General features: G+C 46.6%; 1 protein-coding gene across 4 annotated transcripts in view; it reads right to left on the bottom strand.

Annotated features, from left to right (window-relative positions):
• Nucleotides 1-21,530, bottom strand: part of LOC144755443 (putative ferric-chelate reductase 1) — a 552,454-nt gene that overhangs the window by 218,982 nt on the left and 311,942 nt on the right. For all 4 annotated transcript variants that reach the window (XM_078644381.1, XM_078644371.1, XM_078644398.1 and 1 more), the window contains one exon: nt 12,841-12,988. In XM_078644381.1, the coding sequence (XP_078500507.1) occupies nt 12,841-12,988 (148 nt within the window). The remainder of the gene's footprint in view (nt 1-12,840; nt 12,989-21,530) is intronic.

Raw genomic sequence — 21,530 nt, 5'->3', positions numbered from 1 at the left:
ATTAAAACCTGCAAACTCCAGCTACCTCGAATCTTGACTCTTATTTATTGAGCTGTTTATTAATGATTCCGAAAAATAGACCCGGTAATTAATTATTTATTTACCACATAATGGCGCCCGAATAGGGACTTGCCCTTTCCCCACGCGCCGGAGAAGCCACGCAAGCCCCCTGATCCTCTGCAGCCGTGACGGAACCATACCGTGCACGTGCAGATATTTCTGCTTCAAGTATCCCTCAGGCCCACGGAGGAGACGGAGGTTGCGGTCCAGCATCCAGACGAGGCGGTGGAGGAACGCGGCGAGTCCCGACCAGAGCCCAAGCCGAGAGTCCAAGGTCCGAGGTATCCGGAGGCCCACCCGTAACTGAAGTCCGAAGTTCGTAGTCCGTCGTCGTAGCAGTCCAGTCCAGTCCGAGGCCTTCCGTTCTTGCTGCCCGGTGAGTACCGTTGCTGGGGTAGTATCTAGACAGGGTCAATTAATTTGTCTCTGGTCCGTGGGTTTGGGTACGCAAATCCAACACGAAGTGTCCACCTAGGTGGATGCGGGTCCTGACGTGTCTCTTTATGAGACCGGTATGTTTCGTACTGTTTCAGCAGTGCATCTAGTAACTCTAGTAAGTTCTAGTCTCGAGAAATTCATGTGTTTCTGTTCTCAAGTATTCCAGGTAATGTTTCTGTTCGAACTGTTATTTTAAATGTCATTTCAATGTGTTTTTAATGTCGTGGTATGAGTGATCAGTCTCAAGTCATTATTGTGTTCATTGTGTATTGTATTGTGTCCAGATCCCAGTTCACGTCATGCCTCTGTTCTCAAAATTACGTCAGTTAAGAACTAGAAAAGGTCTGCTCGAGGAAGCAGTTCCTGTCCCACCTAGGGACAGTCCAGGTCATTTTATGTATCATAAGCATGGCATAAGTGCCATATTATATCTAGACTTATGGGTCGAGTACACTAAGGAATTAGAAGAGAAATATAGATGGCCTGTATCAGGCACATGGGATGCCGAGTGCATCATGCGAGTAGAAGAAGTATTATGGAAAAAGAAAGCCAGACAGTCACAGAAAGATGCCATCGAGTTATGGCGCAAAGAATCTCATAAAAGAACCGAAAAAGAAATCAGAAAGTCAGAATTAAGTAGAGAATCCTCAGAAAGAGCCCAAGAAAGGGAATTAATCGAAATAGGTGAACGAGTTAAAACCGAACAGTCAGACAGACAGAGGAATGCCCTTATTAAGGGTATGTACCCTCTTCTTGCCGAGGGCTTGCCAAAAGCAACCCCGGAGGCATCCAGTAATTTCCCGCCACCATTAGTTCCGACCAAGCTACGTCACAAACCGACCGCAGCTGATATTTTCCTCTCGTCCTATTTGGACGACACAGTCCCCGAATATGCTAATCCTGTTCCGCCAGCTCCTGTAAATAATGTAATTTCTGCTCCTCCAGCCACCGGGGCACCCGTTACGGTACCCCCGGTCCAGCCTACATTACAAGTTCCCGCTACATCGGTCACTCTGCCAGCACGAAGAGTATCAGTCGACGATTCCAGTTTAGGGGCCGCAGGGGGAGGTCCTCCTGGTACCCCGCCGCCACACAAACATGTAACGTCAGTCGAGTTACATGAACGTGCGTTACAGCGTACGCCCAAACATCAGTCCGTTGCAGATATCAGACGAGCTCTTACTGAATGCCGTTATGATCCAGTCCCAGGCGATGATAATATGGTTATATATTCATTGCGTGTAAGACGGGTGACCGAGTATTTGGACACCCTACCGAGTATGAAAGAAGATCTCGACAGAATATATCGTTTTATCCGTACAGGAGAAGATCCAGAAAGTATTGGCGAAACCATGTCTTTAAGGAAAGCTGAGACCCAGCTCATGCTATTAAAGTTTCTAATTAATTGTTTAATAAGGGAACAAGATTCCCCGACTAAAGATCCGAACGAAATGAAAGTTCTGACAAGGTGGAGTGATAATATAGCCGAGGGTAAACACAGGACCATCAGTAGTATAGAGAGTATGTACAAGAAAATACGTAAAGAAATAATAAGGTTACACGAACAACGCAAAGCAGCACAAGTAAGCGAGAAAGAAGACGACTCTCCTACCGAAGAGGTAGACGACGAGAATCCCACTAGAATAGCGTATGTAGGTAGAACTAGACTTTCCGACCGACATTCACGTCTAGAACACAAGAAAGTTTTCTCTCTTCCAGCACCAGAACAAGGTTCTCTAGAGCAAGTATTTCAAGCTACCGATCACATTCTGAAATCACGAATCGGTTATAGTGAACTTAGTACCATGCATGAACAAGAACTAGCCCGATCAGCAGTCCGATGGGCTACTGATTCTACCACTTTTCCAGACGAAATAGTGGCACAAATGTTTCTGAAATTGCCCCCAGCCGAGCAGCGACTGGTGGGTATGTATATGATCCAGCACCTCATTACACTGTATGAGGGTCAGCATTCTGATCCAGGTCCGTTACATGATGTTCTGAACGAGCTACTCCAGTATAGGTGGAAAGGTCTAGGTACCGATTTAATTAGTATCGTTCTAGAACAGCGCCACAAATACCGAACGTTCCTGAATCCGCATTTTGTTCATGTCTCACCCCCCGAAAATAAACCATTCTATATAGACAGACAGCATCCGTTACGAGAAGTACACCCAGTTAGGACAGCGGGTGGTGAAATGCAACGAGTATTTGTTTACACCCCGATTACAAAGATGGAACTCTTAGAGATGAAGAAGTTAATTCCGTGTCACGATAAAGATCCAGCAGGGTTCCATCGAGAATTAAAAGACATGCTCCGCATGGGAGAATATACGTATCCAGATATAATTAAAATGTTAAAGGTCCTGTTGCCCGCAGGGGTATATGAAAAACTCAAGGAAAAAGAATGGGAGGTGGGAGAGAAAAAGATTGATTGGACAGCTCTAGAAGCTGAAGATAAAACACGTGTACCAGGTACCGGTCTAGGAGAGAAATGTAAAGAATTACCTGAACTATTAATACAAGTTTTGCCAAGATTACTAGCCACGAAAAAGGAAGACTGGGATGCAATCTCAGCATGTAAACAGAAACAGGATGAAGACACTAGTGATTTCTATTCTAGATTTGAGAAATGTTTTAGTATTAACAGTGGTTTGAAGACGAGTAGTGAGTCATACCCTCATCTTTTTGTTACTAAACTAGTCGAGAATTCAAGCCCACAAGTTAAAAACCGAGTTTTGAAAGTCGAAAGTACTTGGCAAGCTAATACTCCGTCCCAAATGTTACAGATGCTTCAGTATCACCAGAATAGAATCAGAGAAGAGCAAGATCATGAAAGGAAACGTATGAAAGATACGAAAATGAAAGTATTAGTTGCACAATCTGTTCCACAAGACAGTCAGAAGAGGGGTACGAATCAAGCCAGTCATCCTGCAGTTCCTGTTAAAGGGACCTGCAATTATTGTAAACAGCCAGGTCATTTTATAAACGAGTGTGCAGTTCTGAAACACAACATAGCTACCGGTAAGACTAAAGAAAGACCACGTCCGCCTAGACAAGAACAAGTTTCACAGACTTCTCAGATACCACAGAATGCACAACAGACAGTTACAGTACCGCAGCCTATTGCTGCAACACAGCATGTTACACAGCAGATGTACCAGTATGCACAGTCAGAGTATCCAGAGTACCAGCAGTATTCATGAAACAGCCTAGAGAGGGAGGTAGGCTTGCCTCTCATCGAGATACCTGTAGATAAAGAGGGTCCCTATGTTCACAGTCAAGTATTAGGGAAAGACAGAAAGTTTCTGATTGATACAGGGGCAAGTAGGACTACTATCAGTCATGACGAGGTTCCAGGGGCTCCGCTCTCAGGCTCTAGAAATGTTTCCCTTGGATTTTCAGGAAAGCCAATAGTTAACGAGATTTCCAAACCAGTTACTCTAGAAGTAGGTCCATTGTCCCGAACTACTGATTTATTACTTACGAAGTCATGTCCAGAAAATTTGTTAAGCATTAAGACATTAAAAGAATTAGGTGCAGTTATTTGCTGCTCCCCAGAAGGAATACGTTTGTTTTTACGTGACTTTAAGGGTCACTATGTATTACGTGATTTTGATCCAAGATTACTGAATGTCCCCCAGCATCTATGGGCGCAAGGTCCAACTGATGTTGGTTTTATGCAAATCACACCCCATCGTGTGACTCTCAAACCAGGTGTAGTGTTACCACGAATCAGACAGTACAGATTGCCACCTGAGGCTGTAGCAGCCTTATCCAAAATTATTGGGGAGCTTATTGCTCCAGGAGTAGTTGTAGAAACTGACTCCAATGTATGTAATTCTCCTATCATTCCAGTCATGAAACGTACTGATCCAAATGCACCTCCAGTATATCGATTAGTGATTGACCTTCGAGAACTTAATAAATGTATCATTCCCCAGTACCCAGTTGTCCCAGATATTTCATCCCTATTGACAGCTATTGATTCTGAAGCTACATTTTTTACTGTAATCGACCTCAAAAACGCATTTTTCAGTGTTCCGATTCATCCAGACAGCCAGTTTCTTTTCGGATTCTGTTTAAATGGAAGGAGCTATAAATTCACACGAGCTCCTCAAGGTTTCACAGAAAGTCCTAGTATTTACAGTCAAGCACTCAAGAGACAACTAGACAATATTCACATGCCAACTGACACTGCCCTGCTCCAGTATGTCGATGATCTACTGATCACAGCCCGTTCTGAACGTGACTGCGAGCGTGCGTCACTTACAGTTCTGTATTTCCTAGCCGAGATGGGGCACAAGGTGTCCCCTTCGAAGCTTCAATTCTGTGTCCAGCAAGTGATCTATTTAGGCCACTTACTGTCCAAGAGGGGTAGGCAGTTGACACCAGACCGTATCCAGTTAATAGCGAGTCTTCCTCAGCCCAAGACCCAGAAGGAGGTACGTGCTTTTATCGGCCTCACTTCTTATTGCAGACAATGGATTCCTCAGTATGCATTTCTAGCCAAGCCACTGATACAGTTAACGACACAGGAGGCAGCCGTATCGACTGTCCTCCCTTGGACATCTGAACATACACTTGCTTTTAATGAATTAAAGAAAGCCTTATGCCAAGCTCCTGTTCTAGCTATACCGAACTACAGTAAGCCTTTCACACTTTTTGTCACAGAACGTGAAGGTACAGCATTATCTGTTCTCACACAAGATCAAGCAGGACAATACAAGCCCTGTGCTTATTTTTCGAGCACATTAGATCCAGTAGCCCAGGCTCTGCCTGCGTGCCTCAAGTCAGTTGCAGCCACAGCACTAGCCATCAGACAAAGTGATTCCATAGTGTTAGGACATTCCCTGACAGTACAAGTTCCACACTCCGTGGAAGTTCTTTTAAACCGAACACAGACTCAGCACTTGACAATTGCACGTTTAACAGGTTATGAATTGACACTGTTCCAGCCACACATAGAAATCAGACGCTGCAACGTTCTGAATCCTGCTACACTGTTACCGTCAGTTACTTCAAATCCTGCCACACATGACTGTGTGGAAGTAGTTAACACCATGACAAAGCCAAGACAAGACCTGACAGATATTCCATTACCAGATCCCGACCTGACACTTTATGTGGATGGTTCATGTATGAGAACAAGTACAGGAGAACTAGTAGCCGCGTATGCAGTGACTACTGACACTGAAGTTATAGAGACACACCGTATTGACACTTTGTCCGCTCAAGCAGCAGAGCTAGTTGCTCTGACCCAAGCCTGCATACGTGCCAAGAACCTGAAAGTAAACATATACACAGATTCACGTTATGCATTCGGAGTTGTACACGACTTTGGAGTGCTCTGGCAAGAAAGAGGTTTTATGACTTCTCATGGAACCAAGATTCAGCATGGTCTCCTTATCCAAGCTCTGTTAGATGCAATACATTTACCGACAGCTATCGCTATTATGAAGTGCAAAGCACATACGAAAGTCACTGACATTATTTCCCAAGGTAACGATCTAGCAGACCGAACAGCCAAGCTTACAGCCCAGACTCCAGACATTCCAGTTAACACGACACAGACACACACTCCAGATCCGACTACATGTATGACAGTTAAGGACCCCACTCAAGATGTCATAGATATCCAGTCACATGCTACTCCCGATGAAATCAAGAAATGGTCCGAACAAGGAGGGGTCCAGACAGATCAGGGATGGTTGACGAAGGGAAAAGCCACATGGTTTCTCCCCGACTCAATGGTTCAAGTCATTATTAATACCGCACATAGTCCTGCACATTTAGGAGAAAAAGCTATGTTAGACAGTATCCAGAACATTTGGTTCAACAAGCATTTACGAGCTGCAGCCAAGCAGAAAGTCCGTACCTGTATGATATGTTGTCAGTTTAATCCAGGTAAAAGTGTCCCGGTGGAACAAGGGGGATTCCAGCCTCCTGACCACCCTTTTGAGGTCCTCCAGATGGATTATATTCAGATGGAGCGATGTCGAGGTTTCAAGTATGTCCTTGTAGTTGTATGCGCTTTGTCCAGGTGGACAGAGGCATATCCAGTCCCAGATTACACTGCCGCGACCACTGCCAAGCAGTTGGTTCGTGAATGTTTCCCTCGTTATGGACTCCCTAGGGTCGTGTATTCAGACAACGGCCAGCCATTCTCATCAGAGTTAATGAAGCATGTTTCCCTTCTGTTAGGGTACCAGTGGAAGTTTCATTGTGTACGCCATCCTGAAGCAGCAGGTCTCGTAGAGAGACATAATCAGACCCTAAAAATCCGCATTGCCAAAGTATGTAAAGAGAAAGGTGTAGACTGGCTAGTAGCTCTGCCAGTCGCCCTATTTTATATGCGCATGGTCGCACATTCCAGATCAGGTCTGTCCCGTTATGAGGTCGTATTCGGCCGCCCCCCGAACATGTGGGGTACACCTAGACCCCGAAGTATTACAGATGTTTCCAGTAATATGCTGACAGATTACCTAGCTTCCTTGATGTCTGCCCTACACTCTTGTCGTTCACAGGTTGCCGCCGCATTTCCAGACAATACCGAGGTGAAACCGCATGAAATCATTCCAGGAAGTCTAGTGCTTGTCCGGAATTTTGATCGTTCAAGTCCGCTGGAGCCCCGCTGGAGACAGCCTCAACTTGTCCTTCTGACCACCCGCACGGCCGTGAAGTTGGAAGGCCGCAAGGGCTGGGTGCACCTGTCTCACGTCAAGAAATTTCATGGATGTCGCATAAAAACTTTGGATTGTTCCATTTTCAAGGACTGCCAGAACTTTAAAAACTGCCCTATTTCTAAGGACTGTCCCGCTACAAACTTTGATTCCAAGCCTCCCCTGTTAGAGGAAACTCCGCAGCAGGAGTATAAAAAGAAGCTCCGGTCTAGTAAAATAAGTCAGCCAGTTTAATTGTCTAAGTCCCCCTCGGGTGAAACGGTTAGACAGGTTTCTGACATGTATGAGATAGACCCCCATAGTGAGAGAGTCAGTCAAAACTCTATCAGATGTATCATTATTCTATGTTTTCTTATGTTTTTGAGTTTGATGGTTACCTGCACAAGTTATGCATTGCATTTATGTTTTCCAATTTCTCATGTAAATAAGTTTTCTAATGCTACAGTAGAGCACACATTTAGTGATCTGCCTCCTCACGAGCTATCCTATCGTCTTGCTATGAGAAATAACACGTTTATTAGAATGCTACACTATTCACACCAGACCAGCAATGCCACTAATTGTTGTGTGTGTGGTCGACTCCCCCCTTTCCAGACACCGAAGGGAGTTCTGCCACTTTTTCCTTATCCGTTTTCACATAATGGTTCGTGTGGAGCATGGTCCACGTTAACGTTATCCTCAACTGATATGTCCCTTTTGAATAGTACATGTTTTCCAGACAAGCAAGGTCTTTCCCATAGAACAGGGTTAGATCTAGAAAATGAAGTGTATGATTTAGGTAATTATTCTTCGAATTTCATGGTCCTGAATGTTCAGTCCGATACTACTCCAGATCTACCCGCTATTTCAGTACTACCAGTCAAAGGCGAATTATGTGTCAGAAAGAATGGTTCCGCACATGTAGGACATAGTGATTGTACTACTATTGTCAAGTACAGTGACAGTGGGAAATTTATTTTCAAAGCCTCACGTCATTCTTATTTTGTTTGTGGTCAGACCGCATATGTTCGTCTGCCCCTCGATTGGGATGGAACATGTTATATTGCCTTCCTACTGCCGCCAGTTTTTCTAGCCCCATCTGATTATCACAGAAACACACATCTAGTACATGTTAGACATAAAAGAGAGATCGAGTCCCCAATAGTCGATCAAACTGAAACTGCTCTAGAACAGTATACAGACTTCAATAGAGGTTTCTTCTTCTTTATAGGACCTATCCAGAATAGCAAGCTAATCCGTAGGTTAACCAGAACCCTTGAAGCGGTAGTGAATGAGACTACTTCTGCTCTAGGTAACTTAACTGAAGAGCAATCTGCTATGAGATTTGTTGTGCTCCAAAATCGTCTCGTTCTTGACGTCATACTGGCCGATAGAGGAGGAGCATGTAGAGTCATCGGATCTAGTTGCTGCATTTTCATTCCTAATAACGCGCCGTCTGTTTATTCAGCTATAACCAGACTTCACAAAATTGCCCATCAGTTACACCAGAATCCAGGCACCTGGACATGGTCCGGTTGGCTCTGGAGTATCATATCTGCCTGGGGATGGAAAGTATTGTCATTCCTAGGTATAGCAGTAATGATCATTTTCAGTTGCTGCCTCTGTTTACAATGTGGCCCTGCGATTTGCGGCATTTGTGCTACATCCTGTATTCCAAGTCCTAGTCCTAAGTCCCGTTCCAAGACAATTCGAGACGAGCAAATGATACTGTATGAAATGATAGATGGTATCATGAATATTGATGTTTCCTGATGGAAACGTAGTGACAAGGAGGGAATGTGGAAAAGTAAATTTTGCCATGATCTGTGTCCCTACGTGTTCCCCATCTTATGTTATATGTGCATGATTAATATGCATATGTATTCCCTTATGATCGATTAAAGACACAATTACAGTTGTGTCCATCTCTAGTATGCCAGTTTCCAGTTCTCGTGAAAGCTACGAGTATTAAGCCTATGTAAAGCTATGTTGCCACGTTTCACAGTGTACACGTTAATTCAGTAAAAGTCCCCGTTTCTAGGCCTCAAAAGGGCCCGGACACCAGATTCAGCTCCTGTCTCCTGAACCCTCGCTGAGGAGCGATACAGCCCCCACCTGTATCCCTGACCCTTCACTTACTTCCTGCCTCACAGTGCCTGGCTCTGCCTGCCAGTCTGCCAAGAGTATGTTATGATTCTAGTTATCAGTCCAGCCCTCCTTCTCTGCATTCCTAAGCTACTGAATCGCATCAATAGTTTCAGTCATAGTCTAGCCTTTACGTCTCCATGTAAGAGAAATACTGTATTAATGGTCATTTAATATTCCTTGCACCCGCACTACATGTAGAATAATGCATGCACCAGTCTTAGAGTCTGTTAGCCTTTACCCTGATAACTTTTGGATTCTATCAACATGTTCTCTAAACATCAGATACTAGATAGTGTTTAGGTACATGTCGCTCTGACTCTCCAGACTTTCGTCTCCTCTTCTAGTGCAGAAGTCATAGCCCCCAGCTCCTCCTGGTAACACGTCATTGCCAGTTTGCGCACACCACTAGGTCAGAGGTCCCGGCTCCTTAGGTAGCCCCCTCCATGTTTCCGCCCCATTCATGACATATTCTGTTACGTTTACATCACATGTCTATGTATACGCCTCTTGTTACACCTACTTTCTGCCTTATCTTTCGCGACTGCTACAAACCCCGCCCACTGCTACGCCTACTGTATTTACTGCAATGCAATTGTTTAACTATAAATATTGTGCACTGTTATTAAAGGTTATGCTTTTTTTCCAGATCCTGCCCCCCGGCAGCTGCCATCCTATTCCCGTGCAGGTTGTCCTGTTCCTGTCCTTTATGCTGTATTAAAACCTGCAAACTCCAGCTACCTCGAATCTTGACTCTTATTTATTGAGCTATCTGTTTATTAATGATTCCGAAAAATAGACCCGGTAATTAATTATTTATTTACCACAATATGGCCATGTCTGAACTGGGGTGGTGTGGAGTGCAAACAAAACGATGGAGTTAGGCCCAGATCTCTGTACTGGGGTGAATGTATGACATTGTTCTGCATTCTGTCCATCAACTGTTGTTTTGCATTTGAGCAGATTGATGGCAGCTATGCTCACATTCTTACAATGACTTGGAAGCCATTTAAGTGAATCAATTAGTGATAGGCCGTACGCATGCTGCAGAGCATTTCTTAGATCCCATCTTCTCCAGTTTACCCAACCTCAGAGTATCCTTCCCACTCCCAGTGGTGCTGTCAGATCACTTTATGGTCCCAATGTATTTGAATAGCCAGAGTGCCTCAGGTTTTGTTGTAGCCAAACCTGCTGGTGGAAGGCAATGGCAGAAACTGGACATTAAGACATTTGGCAACCATATTCAGGTTAACACTCCTAATTATGACCGGAACGCTGAGTCAGCTGTATTGATGACAAATATTTGGTTAACCTCTGCTTTGGATGTCTTTGTACCTGTGCGCTCTGGCGGCCGAAAAGAGGCCTTTAGCTTCCTGGTTTGATGAAAAATTGATTGCACAAAAAAGAGCTGTAAAATGCTTGAACGCAGCGGGAGGAAATCATATGACGCCTTAGCTAAAACAATGAGAGCCATGAAAGTTTATCACAAAATTAAGACCAGTGCTGATTTCTATGCTAATAACATTTTTTTTAAGTAGCAACCCCTCCAAAGAAATGTATGCCATAGTCCACAACTTGACTAAACCAGCATCTAACCTGCATTTGGCCGCTGCATCTAACGAAAGTTGTGACAAGTTTATGGACTATTTCTTAAATAAGGTCAACAATACTTATATCCATTGTTCTGCTGACTCTTGTATAACTGAGGTTGATGGCCTCATATTAAAGCTGGGCAGCATACTGCAGGAGTATGAGTTGAGGATATTGGACATGCTGGACAATACCTCCTTCATCTCCCTTATGAGTAAAGTTCAGTCGGGTTCTCCTGATGACCTTCTTAAAGCTGAACTTATAATTAAAATGCAGGAGTTCCTTATTCCTACATTTTTAAGTCTAGGAAATCTCTCTGTATCCACTGCTGTGGTGCTCACTGCATGGAAACACACCAAAGTTATTCCTCTTTTAAAAAACCCTCACTTGAGCCAGTCTAGCCTGCAAATTATCGACCATAACTCTCCTACTGTTCTTGGCAAAGGTAGTGGAGAGCAGGTGAATAATCTCCAGATTGCCTTTTTAGAGAAAGATCAGTTGCTAAATGCCCCGCAGAATGAGTTTAGACCCTCCCACATTACGAAGTCTGCTCTCCTTATGGTGACTGAGACTTTGCGTTTATTCGCGGACGAAGGAGGCTCGACTGCGATTATTTTATTAGATGTAAGCGCCGCTTTTGACACAGTAAAAGGTGCTGTTACGGTGACTTTATGAGATTAAAGTTTGGGGCAAGGCATGGCCTGGTTTGCCGCTTTTTAAGGAATCAATCTTTCAGGTGATATCCCTTCCTTTTTCATCTTCTACGAGAACTCTAGAACATGGTGTTTCTCAAGACTTAGCCCTAAGTCCACACTCTAACATCTACGTTAGGCTCTTGGCGGATGTGGTGAAATCTTTTGAAATATATTCGGCATACTATGCAAATGATACACAGCTTTTCGTCTTTATGTCTGTGGGGTCGATGGAGAGTGCTGTCAATTTTTAAAATTGAATGACCTCCATTGCTGATTGGATGCATTCTAAATGCTTGAAGCTGAAAGCCTATCTTGTTAGCAAAGCATTTTCAGGTTAGGGTGACCACTGGTGGTCGGGGGTGTTAGGATCCCATACCAAGCCCAAATCAGCTGTAACAAATGTGTCGATCTGGCTCGATGATGCTCTATTGTTTGAACCACAAGTCAAGGCACTGTAGGGAACTTTTTTTGACACTCGTAGAAGGCTTGACTCCATGATCTGCCTTTCCACCCTCAGGTTTGGCGGATGATAATTCAGTCTTTAATCAAATCTCGCCTTGACTATTGCAATATTCTGTATTTGGGCACCATAGGCATGTCACAAATAGGCTGCATATTGCTCCAAATGCAGCCACAAACGTCATCTGCCTAAATTCAGCGCTGTTTCTAAGCTGCTTGGTAAACTTCATTGGTTCCGAACAGAAACATGTATTTAGTTCAAAGCCTTATGCTTAGTCCATCAGATTATTTATGTACAAGCAGAGGGTGCTTAGTCTGGCATCCCCGGTGCAGTCAAATAAGCCTACTTGGGCCCTCCAATTAGCTCACTGGAATTTGACTGTGATACCTTGTATCAATCAATAGGATCAGGTCGGGTGTTTGCTCTTTTCAGGCAATGACTCTGGTTCTATGAAACAACCTGCCTATATCTTTATGTAATACTCCAAAGCATACTTGTTTTTAGAAAGCAACTGAAGACCTGGCTGTTTGTAGCTTAGGTCCTTCTGCTTTGACTCTGTAATTCATCCTCTTGGTGTAGTAGGCGAGTGCTTGGAAGCCCCGCTCTGGGGCAGCTTTGCACTTTATAAGTAAGTATAACATGACATAACATTTAAAAAAAACATTTAGAATTCTCACAGTCCCCTTACCAACACCATACTGCACCATGGGTTGCATCTTAAGTTAATGAGTGTCCATCACCTCTTTCCCAATTTATTGTGCTTTCATCATTGCATGTAAATCTCACTTACCACTCTCAGAAGGTCCATATCCCAGGAATAGATAAAATTCTTGTTGGGTGGCAGCTCTTGCTTGTGTTGAAATGTTATTTCGTGAAATGAAAGAGCATTTGATGACACCATTCGTATAGGATGTTGATTTGTACTCCACAGTGTTACCCTAAAGCAACAGACATTGTTTGTTACCTTTAGATATAAACAACTATGTACGTTTATATTATAGAACCAGTTTGTTGCCTACTGGAACAAGAACAGAAGTATTACACACATGAGGACTAAAAGATTAATACATTAAAAAACTACTATTTGCTTTAAAGGACCCTTATTTCCTATGTGCCTTCTATTTCACGCCTCTCTATCATGAAGGCAAATATATGGTTGTGGTAACAATACTCAACAAATCCCATATAAAATGCAGTAGTAGTAACTATTATGGGAAATGCCAGATTGATCCGCCAGCTGTAAATTGTGTTACCAATGGCATTGCCATATTTTTATACAACTTTCTAGTTTTCCCTCCCATCTCTTCTGACGTACTGACTATAGACTGACGCTTACCGATGTGGGCCAAGTGCTGTGCCCGATGCTGCATTCATGGCTAGACTGATGATTTTCAAGCACCTTGCTCAGTCATAAGTTTTGGACTCACCTGTGACGCTGACATATTGTAATATACATTTCTCTTTGAACTGTACCTTTTCACTACCTCCCTCCTTCTGTTCTTCATGGTCTAGGCCTATGGCCAGATGCACACCATTTTTGGTCAGATGTGGCATGGGATGAAATCAGAGATTTAAATAAAAAATGGTGAGGTCGCCTTCATGCTAGACTGAATGTGAAGCTGCTCCTCACACCATTGGGAGCTTTAGAATTTGTTTTCTATGGCATTGGCCTGTACCGTTTCTCATCGTTGATGTAACCTGTTCCCAGTCAACTCTGAACGCAGGTTTAGCCGAAGATGTAACTATAACTGAAATAAGTTCTTCTGGGACCTCCAGCTAGCCCCTTAGTGCCACTCATTGTTGGGTCTATACGAAGTTTGCAAATTGACACACTCTCAAAAATGCAGAACCTCAGTTAATATGAAATGAAGTAATTTACCATTATGAATCTTGGGCCATTGCAGGGAAACGAGCAAACAGCATTGCACATATCTTAAAGATATCTGAAAGATAATGCAAGTGTGCAACATGTATTTGCACTGGTGTGATTAGGAATAGTGTTAATACCTTCGGGTGGTGGCATTAAGATAGACGCAAAATGATTTGCACATGGACACCATTCTATGATATGATATGGAAGGTTGAATCCAAGAAAGTCAAACATTCCTGAAAAAGGAAATGGCAAGTAAATTTTTCAGTACAAGGATTGATGACTTTTGTAGCCACATGCAGACTGCATTAGCTTCCCAGCTCTTAAGGCCCTCATTATGAGTGTATATTTAGGGACAATCTGAGCCGATTATTTTGAGGATTATGGCCAATAAATACAAGGAATGTGTCCCTGGACAACTATCAGGTTTGACTTGCTGATATTTACCACAAAAATCATAGTTGTGATATGTGCAGTACCAGCAGCACATATTGCAGTTAACTGGGCTTCTACTAATGAGGGCATATGGGTCATCATGACAATCGAGCCAGCAGTCACACACATTGAAGTTTCTTCACTCTCTTACCTCCATCTTCTGAGATGTAGTCCATCCTGGGGCCACTAAACCCCCAGGAATACACCACAACACACATCCAGCACAGATATTCAGAAACATGGTACAACAACCCTGTATAGCCAGTGGTGGCAGGTATACGGAGCAGGAGGGAGGGTGGGCCACACATGCAAACACCTAATGACACTCACCTATGTACATGCACACTTACTCCATCCATTCACTAGCGCGCAGGCAGAAACCCACCATTCACAAGTACATACACAAGTACGTACTCAGTTCAGGAGCAAACTGAAAACCTTCTTATTTTCAGCCAACTAAATTAATATTATAAACTAGCAACTGCCACTCCTTCCTGCATTCCTCAGCGCCCGGACACCCCCGTTGGGGGTACCCCGCGCTCAATAAATATCAAATAATAATAATAATAATACACATACACACACCAATTCACAGCATGCAAGCAAAAATACATTCATATATACACACATGCACCCTGGGGGTAATTTTGACTTGCTATGACTATAATTCTTTCCCATGTGTACTCATGTATAAAGTCTGTAATAAAGAAACAACACAATGCATTATTCCAACATTATGTGCCAGTGAGTGCTATGTTTAAATAGAAGTGTATAATGTCATACCTAAACAATCAGAAATAGTGTGCGTTCTAAAAATATTATCAGACTTTTGTACATGAATTGATCTTGGGAGCAGTGAGACACGTTAAAGGTTTTAATTTCAGAAGGCTCTGAAGCACCATGTTTGGTGCGTGTTGGGACAGCTTTTGGTCTACTGTTTATTCTGTGAGTATAATTTTGACCTGTTTTAGTTAAAAAATACAACAAAATGAAAAGCAATTTTGATAACTGATTTAATGTAAAGGGTATTCCGTGATATTCTGACATTCTATGCCATTCTATATATATGCTTAAGAATATCGTATATACTGAATTAAAAGATCTATTAAATAAAAATACAATCAGTGAATGATCTTAAAGGGAGTAATAACATTTGGATGTAGTCTCTCAACCCATTTTCTGTGGAGCTGAAATTTCTTCTTTGTACAGAAAATATAAAAAAAATCACCACAACCTTTACATTGCTTGTAACGCATTGGAGTTAAAAGGCATGTTTTGCACGTTAACAGTTTTACATCCTCCATTTTGAAGGGGCCCGAGACCAGCCTTCTTTCACCCACCATTCTTTTCTAAAGAGACATATCTCTCAAGGCTTTGTAATTCTTCTATTAGAAAACATGATCGACATTCTGTTTTCTCTAAGCTTTTGCAACAGGGACCGCTTTAAAGAGAGTTGAGTCATATAAACATTTTAAGAATTTCCCAGGAAGGTTAAGAATGGAGAAGGGCCAATGGCAATAGAACAGCCAGAAGCCATGGACACAAAGGGCCACTAGTGTGATCTCCTAGTCACCTGTACTAGCACGGATTCTATGGTAGTCCAGCCAATAACCAGTGGCTCCCCGATCAATCGGGAAATACTGAGCATCACGAAAACCAGTCCTGCAACTCCTCTAATACTGGCCTTCCCCTCAAATGCAGAACAGGTAACCTCAGGTGCCAATCCTCCACTTTTGAAACTTCACTTCAAATACCCTTTTAAATCACTGATGCGGAGCATCAGGCATTCACCCCTCACTGGGCATCTTGCTTCAGGATGGATCTGTGCAGCGGAATTACAGACAGAGAAGGGTCAGGGGTGCTAATTACTTTTCAACTATCTTCTTGAGCTGTTAACCCTGCCTGAATTGCTAATGATTTATGTTCTTGTTTCTTTTACACATTAGTTTTATCAATTAGAATTAGCGCCCGCACATTCAATGAGTAGCTGTGCGCTTTATATGCCTTTTCACTCCTTCATTCATGCTCATTTGCCTGAACAACAGCCCTAATATCTGGATTCTTGTGTAGGTGTAGGTAAGAGATAAATACTCACCCTATCAGTCAGCAAGGACTGAACATCTGAAGTAATGTGATGTTCATTTATGTATACAGCATTTCTAAGCAACTGAGGCTAGACAGACATCATATCTCTTCTTAGGCAGGATCTCTGCTCCACTAGCAGAATCTCATCTATTTCCTAAAGTAACACTTTCCGCGTTTGTCACCGTCGGAGTAGATTAAAGTCCTTATTTAAAGTATGGTGGGCTGTTTTGCATTCCACCAGGTCGTTGGACGAATGTAAATACAAAGAAGAGAAGTAACAAATGCAGTTGATTATGGAAAAGCAATTATCATGAAATAAAATTGTAGGTCCTCAGCAATATGGTAGCATATTCTTCTTTACTCAAATTTCTTCAAAACCACTGTAAACATGCAGTTAACGCATTTCCCCTTGCAAAGGCTTCATCAGGGCAAAAATTGCAAATCAATAGGTTATCCACACAAGCGTAAGGAGCAGGGAAAGACTGATTGGACAGTAACAACAAAACCCCACTGTCAAAATTCAGTAGATTTCGGGGGCGTGGCTACGAGCGCGGCAATGGCGGTCGCAGCTTCCTAGAGCTCCCGCTTGCCCGAGCCTTATCCGTCCACTTATCCTGTCCCCGAGCCTCTGCCACACTCCCTGAGCGAGGCGATTGCTGCGGAGAGCTCTGGCCATCCTCCGGTGCGGTCACTGGGGACGTCGGCGCCTTGACTGCTGCGGGGCGCTTGGCGACGGAGAGCGGCCTGGTGCGGCGCTGAAGCCGGGACCTCAATTTTGGCGCTCCCCGCCCGGGAGACACCTGAGTGGCGCGGCGGCCTTGCCGCATTCCCTGGGCTGCTAACGACCCAGCAAGACAAGCGGGGGCGGGATCGGTCCCCCCCCCGTGACCCGACTGCAGTGCCACTGCCTTGAAGGGGCGAGGGTCGCCCACAGCCTACGAGGGGCCTAGCGGACCCGGCGGAGCCGGGGCCTCAATTTTCGCGACTCCCGCCCGAGGATGGCTGGGTGCAGCTCCTGACCGTGGAGGACGCCTGGCTGCTGCCTCTCTGCATTGGAGGCCCACTTCACGGCGGGGTGTCAGTCGGCGGACCCTGTGGCGGGCGGCGAGTTGTGGACGCCCCCTCCTGGACCCCCAGACACCGCTGGCGGAGACGACAGGCCCACGGGTGGGCAGCAAGTGGACGGGCCCCATCGATCGCCCTGAGGGCCATGAGTGGTGAGGGGGTGTTTCCCGGTGCCTGCTATACCTTGCCTGGACTGTGACGAGAAGGGGGACACCGGCTGCCCGCTTCTGGTGGAGGGTCGTGCCTGGCAGACGGAGTCCCCACTGGAGTGGACGACGGGCGTGGGGATCCCCATTGCCACGGCTGTGTTGATTGTTGGAGGCCCGTGGACAGGCGGCGATCATGACCCGAGGTGGGGGCGGCAGCCAATCCAAGCAACCGACCATCGACAAATTCACGGGGCCAACTGGGGGACCGGGCCCGTCGGGTGGGGGTCAGCATCCACCGCCCCCCCCCCCGGATAATACCGCGCTCATGGCCGCCATCACCCAATCCCGGGACATGCTGGACGCTAAAATTGGCGCGGTGGGCGCAGATGTTACCCTGATCCGCCAAGACCTGCGGAATGCGGTGGCGCGGATTACTGAGGCGGAGTCCAGAATATCTGTCGTGGAGGACGATGTTGGGTCCTTGAAGAAACGGCTGGCGGTGGTGGAATCGGTGCAGAAGAATCTGGCGCTGCGGGCTGAGGATGCTGAAGGTCGCACCCGCCGCAACAACCTCCGATTTGTTGGTTTTCCGGAACGGTGCGAGAAGGGGGACATGGCGCAATTTCTTACCCAGTGGCTGCTGAGCTGGATGCCTCCGGAGGGCCTGTCCTCGTGCTTCATCATTGAGCGCGCCCATCGCGCCTTGACCCAACGGCCGCCGGAGGGTGAGCGGCCCAGGGCGGTGATCGCTCGGATACTGAACTACCACGATCGCGACGTTATCCTGAGGGAGGCGAGGTCCAAAGATGCCATCCTCTATGAAAATCACAAGATCATGGTGTTCCCCGACTATACCAGAATCGTGCAGCAGAAACGACAATCCTTCATGAATGCCAAGGCGAAGCTCCGCGGTCTGGGTCTCCAATACTCCCTGCTGTACCCGGCTCGTCTGAGAGTGATTTTCCAGTCCAAGACATTGTTTTTTGACACTCCGGAGGATTTGTTTCGTTGGACGGATGAAACTGTGGCGCTGCGGCCGCATGACCAGCCGGGATTGAATCCCGGGTCCTCGAGGGGTTCCTCACCGGAACGCAGAGATCACCCGTCCAAGAGTAAGAGAAACCGGAGATCTAGATCGCGGAAGCGTTCGGCCTCTGCCGCTGGTGCGCCGGGAGGCCACGGACCCGAGGACTCTGACATGTCCGGGAAGTGACACTGCTGCTTTCAGGTACTCTGTGCTCCTGGCTGGGTAGCGTGGCTACTGAGACTGAGTGGAATGGGGGCGGTGGCCCGGCGCCTTGGACGCTTTCCTGATGCCTCGATGTCTTCTTGTTACTATGTTCGTGGAAGTTGAGTGGGGTGGTGGGTACTGGCTCGGGTACAGCCGATTGGGGGCTGTCCCACTCCTACCTTGTAGGAGTTTGTTTTTGGGGGGGGGGGGGTAGTGAGGATGGGCCTAAGGGAGTTGGGATCCATTGGCATGGTAGGTCCTGTGCCCTCTGTTTTGGGCTTGGGATCGCCCATGCCGCGACAGATGCTTCATGGTTCTATGAGGTGTAGGGGAGGGGGGTTGGGGGTGTGGGGAGTTGGAATGGGACTGGCTTTAGCAGCCCCTACAGTTTTTGGGTGTTTGGGTGGCAAGGGGGGGATGCACATGCTTTTTATGAATATGCGGCTGTTGTTGAGTGGTGGGTGGTGTGGACACGAGGGGCCTTCCTGGCGGACTCCATCTGACTATGGTTGATACTACGCACAGGCTCCCAGTGGAGTCCCTAAGAGTAGTCACGTGGAATGTCAGGGGGTTGTTAGACAAGGTGAAACGTGGGGCGGTCTTGCGCTGGGGGAAGAGGGCCACTGCCGATGTGCTTCTGCTTCAGGAGACACATATGATGGGGTCGAAAGCACTCAGTTTGCAGCGATTGGGCTATCACCAGGTGTACCATGCCGGCTTTACCAGGGGGTCCAGAGGGGTGGCTGTGCTGATCCACCGTAGGGTGCACTTCGTACATGTGAAGACGTGGGCGGACCCGCAGGGTCGCTATTTGTTTGTCAGGGGCACGGTGGGTACAGAGCCCGTAGTTCTTGGGAGTGTTTATGCCCCTGCAATGGGCCCTGGCTGAGTGGATTTTCCAGGTATGGGGGGATGTCCAAGAGTCCCTGGCGGTGGTTGGGGGTGACTGGAACGAGGTGATGGATGCTTGCATGGACCGCAGGGGGCGCCGAGGGCCGGGAGGGCTAGACCCCCCTCTTCCCCTCTCCCCTCCCTCTATGAAGCTGCGAGCGATGTGTGATGCCCTGGGCTGGATGGATGCTTGGAGACATATGCACCCTACTTCACGTGAATATACGTTTGTGTCTGCGGTACATGGTTCCTTTTCTCGCCTGGATTACTTGTTTGTTCCCCGAGTGTGCATGAGCAGAGTGTGTGCGGTGGAGATTTTGCCTAGGGGGCTGTCTGATCATTCCCCAGTTTCGATCGACGTAGAACTTCTCAAGACACGACAGCCCTTTCGATGGAGGATGTCCTCATGGCATCTCCAGCAACCTGGCTATGTTAAGCACCTCCGGGAAGCCATTGATCACTACTGGCGGGAGAACCTTGTTGATAATATCGACGCGGTCGTGGTGTGGGAGGCTTTGAAGCCCACGATGAGAGGGGTGGATATCGCTTGGGCCTCTGCGGCTCGTCGGGATCGTCGAGAGGCGATCGTGGCAGCTGCGGCACAAGTGGAGACATTGGAGCGGCGGAGTCGTGGGGGGGTGACGATATTGGTGTGCGGCTGCTACTCCAAGCGCAGCAGTCCTACGCGTCAGTCCTGCTAGACGAGGCCAGACAGGCGTGGCTGGCCACACGGAGCAGGATTTGCCAGTGGGGTGACAAGTCGAGTTCTATGCTTTATAGACTCTGCCAATATAGCATCAACCCTGTCACCCTGCCCGGTCTTCTGGCGGAAGATGGCACAGCCATTACTGACCCTGTCCGCCTAGCGGCGAGCTTTGCCGCCTACTTTGGAGCGCAATATGCCCCATGTGATAACCTGACGGGTGAGGATGTTGCCAAGTTCATCGATGACCTACCCCCTAAAATGGTGTCTGATGATGTCAGGGAATCTCTGGATGCTCCTCTCACGGCGGAGGAACTTGGGGAGGCCCTGGGACAGCTCAATGCGGGTAAAGCCCCCGGGCCAAGCGGTTATCCCTGTGAATTTTATAAGAAATTCTACACGCAATTGGGACCCCATTTTCGGTGTGCTCTGGAAGCGGCGCGTACTCGGGGCAGGCTGCCGCCTGATTGGCGCCATGCTGAAATCGTGGTTTTTCCGAAGCCGGGTAAGCCCCCTGATAGTCACGACTCGTATCGCCCCATCTCGCTGCTCAATATAGAAGCCAAGATACTGGCTAAGGCCCTGGCAAATCGGTTGCTTCCTTACATAGCGGACCTGGTACACCCCGACCAATCGGGCTTCATGCCCGGCAGGGCTACACGCCATAATATTCGGCGTGCGTGGGCTGCGATTGGGGCCATGGGAGCCATGGGTGAGCAGGCTGCTCTATTGCTTGCAGACATTAATAAGGCGTTCGACTCGGTGAGCTGGACTTACCTGTTTGCGCTACTACCCCGTCTCAACCTCGGCCCTGTTTTTATATCCTATATTAAACTACTGTACACAGACATCACGGCCGCTGTGCGTGTTGCCGGGGCTGTGTCGGAGACATTCCGTATTGGCCGGGGTACCCGACAGGGATGCCCTCTCTCCCCTTATCTTTTCGCCCTGGCTATGGAGCCGTAGGCCGCCTGGGTGCGTATAGACACGCAACTCCGAGGATTTGTATGGCCCCAGGGCCTCTCCGATAGGATCGCGCTGTACGCGGATG

This window comes from Lissotriton helveticus, chromosome 1_1 (assembly GCF_964261635.1).
Source record: "Lissotriton helveticus chromosome 1_1, aLisHel1.1, whole genome shotgun sequence".
Taxonomy (NCBI): Eukaryota; Metazoa; Chordata; class Amphibia; order Caudata; family Salamandridae; genus Lissotriton; species Lissotriton helveticus.
Note: the sequence above shows the minus strand (reverse complement) of the source record. Positions and strands in the feature narration are given on the sequence as shown.